We start from the raw sequence: 5,310 nt of genomic DNA, 5'->3' as shown, positions 1-5,310 counted from the left end.
GGACTTTCGTGCACCATATCCATTCCCGGTTTCCTAGGACCTGGTTTACCCTGCGGTTTACATTTCTTCGTCGAACCCCGCGAGCAAGTATTCCTTTCTCTCTGACGGTCGGTTTCCTGGTCGGTAATCTAGGGCATCACTGTTTTGGCAGGTAATATGGTCGAAGAGGACCTCGTGGACTACGAGGAGGACCCCATGCCACAACAGGGCATTTGGGCATATAATAATCGCCCTGCCATGGAACCCTGGGGTAAAGAACAAGTATCCGAGACAGCTGCCTCCTCCTTACATCCCCATCTGCCGCGCTCGGGGAAGAAGAAACATCCTGATGTTAACCTGGCGGATCTTCCGGCTCTCGAATGTCCGCCCCTCTCGCCGGCAACGCTCCATCTTCTCGGTACCTGTCTGCAGACTTCTCCATCACTTGATTCGCCTCTCCTGAACCCTACTCAGCCCTTTTTGCCTTCACCCCCTCTGCCCACTCAGCCCTCAAACCCTTCATCCGTTTCATTGATGCCGACGAACCCCCAAGGTGCTCAGCAACCCCCCGTTCATTGCATCCGGGCACCAGCAGTATCGACCCCCGCTCCCTTATCCGCTCGGGCTATTTTAACACGTCGTTGCTACCTGCCCGCTCGGCGGGTTCTGCACAGCACAGCACTTCTGACCCGTGCCGTAAACTTCTCAAGGATTTCCCTATCGAAAAGCGCTCGGAGAAACTGAAAAAAGGCAAGTGCCTTCGGGCAATAGACTCGGATATTAATCTTACATTTGGTGAAGACGTTCAGATGGCGGATGCTATGGAAAATGCCCGAAAGGTATTGGTCGGCCGGGTAAGAGGTCGTACTTATTCTGCAGAAAGATTAAAACTATGGACAGAGGAGATTTGGGGCTCTCTCCTCAAGGAATTACCAGTTATCAGGGTCCTTGCGAGGGGCTGGTTTGCATTGCACTTTCACAGACCAGAATATACCCAATGGATACTTTCCCAATACTGGCATATTGAATTGGCACCTGTCCTGCTGAAGCGCTGGGATCCTCTTTTTGACCCGGAGCGAGAACAATTGGGTGCTAGACCTATATGGGTTCGTCTACTAGGTTTGCCCATGCAATTATGGACTCCGCAAGTTTTCATTAGAATAGGTGACGCGCTGGGCACCTACCTGGAGCATGATAAATCTTATGAGCAAATTGGAATCATGACCATGGCTCGCATCCTGGTTCATCTTGACACTAGGGCAGGACTGGAGGAGAAAATCACACTGCATCGCAGACACTTCTCAGACAAGCAACTGCTGGATTATATTTAAATGTATACTTAACCTAGCATAATTTCTTGAAATATGAAAGCTTTTAAATGGAAAGTATTGAGTCAAGATTGATTAGTGGATTGCTTCGTCTCTTGCTTTTAGTATGTTAAGAAATTATGAAAGTTTTTAAATGGAAAGTATTGAGTCAAGATTGACTAGTGGATTGTTTTGTGTCTTGCTTTTAGTATGTTAAATTTATGATCTAGTGGATTAAAAAAAATTACATAAATTTATTAGCAAAGACATAAGATCTTGTTAAGTTTGAATGTAAGTCTTTGCTGAATCTTTTCGGCATTCAATATTTTAGGGATGGTGTTCATTTTATGAACAAACTTATTCAGCAATCGAAGTGAAACCGATTCGCTTGGAAAGTTTTAAAAGAAAATATAGTAGGACCAACACTAACAAGTTCAATTTGGAGTGAATCAAAAGTCTTATTTTAGAGGATATCTTGCTAAGCTTGACCAATCTAGGGCCACATGCTTGATGGTGATATTGAAGATGGGGAAAGTCGTGACCTTTGCCAACTACAAGATTGTTATGGGATATAAATACCTTTGTTCATGTCTCAAGGGTTGTTTTAATTGGTTGAATCATTCGCTCAATGAATGTTGTTGAAAAGTAGACCATAGGTCACAAGTTCAAATTGGGCAAAGTCCTTTAAGGTTTCCAAGGAATTTTTTAGGTGTGAAATTTCACCAATTAGCTATATTTTGGATATTTTCTATAAATAAAAAAAAATCACCCATTTGGTTAAAAATCCACCTATTTTTTACATAGATATGATTAAATTGATAATATTTGCCAAAAAAATACCAGTTTAAATAGCAAAATACATGTTTTTGTTTTGAATATTTGTCTATATTCTATATGTATGATTTTTCAAACCATAATATTTGCCTAGAATATTATTCATAGGCATAATATTTGAATCCTTAAAAAATACTTGAAGGTTTCTAGTCATTATTGTCGATATTGGTTGAGTTGCCCCCCATTTAGATACTCTAAGGAAGAGATGGGGATCCTGTGAGGATTTTCTCTCAAAAATTTATAAATACAAAACCTTTTTTAGATGACCAACTCAATAAGCTATGGCCCTAGAAATCCAAACAAAGTACATTGTTATTTTGGCTTCATGGTAATATGAAGTGAGTCTTGGATCCCAAGTAATTTTTTTCTTAATGTTTAACTATGGGAAGCATCTCAATGGATAGAAGGTTGTATTACCTAGTTAGAATAAAATTGTGTTGTCTACAATGTGGGTGAGCAAAGACTCTCAAATATTTATTCTGGTTATGTCCCTTGGCCAACTTTGCATGACCCTGGGCCAAGTTTATCTATGATCAAAATTTCCCTATCTCCATCCCTTGGAGTGTTGTCTTGTTAAGTCATTGATTACCTTGGGCTATTGAGTTCTACTTTGTTATAACGTTTGTTGGAGTCAAAATTTAGTGTTGGATATGGAATAACACAGTTACATTGTTTTTTATTTAACAATCTCATCAAAGGCTTTCTCTTGGTATGACAATACACTAACTTGTGCTAGCATTTCTATGCAAATCAAGTTGCAACATGTGGAAATCAAGTGTAGATATGCAACATCTCCAATAGAATTTAGATTATGGGGATGGACCTTCTCTACCTTAAACAATGAACGACATGGCCCTACTCAACTCACTTTAATGAGCTCTTAGAAAGGTGAGGGTGGTCCTTGTCGTCAAGGTGATAAACAAGTGTGTGAAAGATGTGCAAGAGAAGTTGGCCCCCAACACCACCCCACCATGACAAGTATTTCTTGACACTGGCCTTGGGTATCTTTGAAGGGCTATTACACTTGTCATTGGGAGCTAGTGTAAGTGACAAATGTTAATCCCCCACTTATTATTTGGGACCCTACTCTATATGATCATGACCAATCCCCACTAATGCTCACATGATTATGTCTTAGTTTCTCTATGCTCAGATTGTAGTGTTGTGTCTCTTTTAGGATTTTGACTCTTAATTAATTTGTGTGTGACTACAATGGTTTTGGCTTTAGCCAACATAAGTTGTTTTAGTTATAGCTTTCACATATACTCTTGGACATTACAAGTGTGGTGGGCCCTTTTGTGTTGAACTGTTGTACAAATTATTTATATTAATAGTCAAATGAGCTTTTTATTCAAAACAAAATAGTGTAGAAGAATTTAATGTTATGAATATGCATGGTATAACACCTCACGGGAACACATCACTAGAATTCATTTATAGGCCTTACTACTTCCTTCTTTTTACATTTTATTATTCCTTAGATTACTACCTTCCCTTATATTTAACATTAGCAGTGACGATTATTTTGATTCACATTGGTTATGAGGATTTGATTGTGGTATCATATATGTTGTAATATATCATTAGGTAATGGGTCCCCTACTAACATAATGGTTAATTGGTTATGAATTGATTATGCTTCCTTTCTTGATAAGGAATATTGGAATAGTTTTCATGTAATCTATAAATTGCCATGGATATTCATTGGAACAATTAGTCATAACTAATCCTATATTGCTCTAAAATTTTATGCTATGCAAAATAAGTTTACCTCAAGTCCCAAATTAGTTATTTACCAGCATTGCTTGAATTTTTGAAATAACTGAAATAAGAAATGAAAATAATATGAGCACGAGTACACCATCCACACAAATGAACACAAGATCTATCCTGGGAAACCCAGTATGAGAGAAAATCTAGCTAGAAGTTGAGGTCTATCCTCTTCTCTCTTTGCTTCAGTTATAAAAATGAACATACAAAAGGGTGGAACTCATTATGGAGTTAGCTTTGATATTGTGGTATGGATGACTACTTTAGAATCCTTCTCCTCCTACATTTTTCTCTCAAAATGTCACTCATATATGTGTTTGCTCATTTATTGAACAAGTACAATGCTAAAGAATGGAGCCCCTTCTTCTTCTAGCAACCCAATATTTAATATAGCTTGATAACCATCTAAGGTTGGGGTTTCGATTTCCTAAACACTCATCTAGCGATAATGTTTTGGACCTTCTAGAATCTTCTTGAAAGTACAGACATGGTTATCCTTACATGTGTGAGTAATTGGGGCATGACATGGCATCCACTCATACCATGGTAGTTAACATGGTAGGTCAATTCACAAGAGGCATAACTTTCACACACAAGCTCTAATTGAGCTAATGTTTGCACCATTGGAAAGTTTTTGGCGTGTAGATCAATGTCAAGAGTGTAGGCACACATTTTCGATGTTGCAACCCCAAAAACCATCATTTGATGTCTCAAAATCTCTAGAAGGTTCCAGAGCCAAATTTTCCAAATTGGGATCTACCACTAAAATGGGCCTTACATGCCAATTCCTCCAATTTTTCCACCCAAAAAGTACCAAGATAGATGACAAATTGTATGATAATTATAACCATAAAATTTCCTCATTCTTTATCACTGTACAATATCCTTTCTCAGGTTGGTTTTGAGGATTAGTCTATGGCAACATATAAACCTTAGATACAAGGTGATTATACTTTCTTGCTCAATGTCCCCCTCATTCCTTTGTGTGGCATGTGTCTATGTGGATATTAAAATTCAATTGCATTTACATTGTGGCACCTTAGGATATTCAATAACTAAAATCCCCTTCCCTATTCCAACCTAAATTTCATGTAAACCCTTTCTTCCAAAAGACACATAAAGATCATATACACCTGCATAGTGGCATCTTAGAATAATTTCAATGAGTATAAAATGTACTTCCTCTGTTTTAACATAAATTGTGTTTAAACCCTTGATTTGAAATTGGATCCTAAAAAAGGAAATAAGTTTAACTAGAGAAATTGTACAGTTGTTGCAAATAAGGCATCGACTAAGTAGTCAAAAAGTTCAACTATGAAATTGATCCACTAAGTTTGAGTCAACCAAGAAAATTCACCAGGTAATTGTGGGCAAGGAAAGAACCAAAGAAATATAACTTTCTAGGAAAAATCAATTGGAA

At 38.0% G+C, this 5,310-nt stretch overlaps 1 protein-coding gene across 1 annotated transcript; it reads left to right on the top strand.

Annotated features, from left to right (window-relative positions):
* Window positions 1-788: 788 nt before the first annotated feature.
* Window positions 789-1,310, top strand: LOC149145344 (uncharacterized). The gene has a single exon (XM_089452421.1). It carries the CDS (start codon window positions 789-791, stop codon window positions 1,308-1,310), a length of 522 nt encoding a protein of 173 aa, XP_089308547.1.
* The last annotated feature ends 4,000 nt before the right edge of the window (window positions 1,311-5,310 follow it).

Source organism: Pinus tabuliformis, chromosome X (genome assembly GCF_031772625.1).
Source record: "Pinus tabuliformis cultivar Carrire ecotype Pingquan chromosome X, CPIR1, whole genome shotgun sequence".
NCBI classification, from domain to species: Eukaryota; Viridiplantae; Streptophyta; class Pinopsida; order Pinales; family Pinaceae; genus Pinus; species Pinus tabuliformis.
This window is presented reverse-complemented; position numbering and strand designations above follow the sequence as displayed.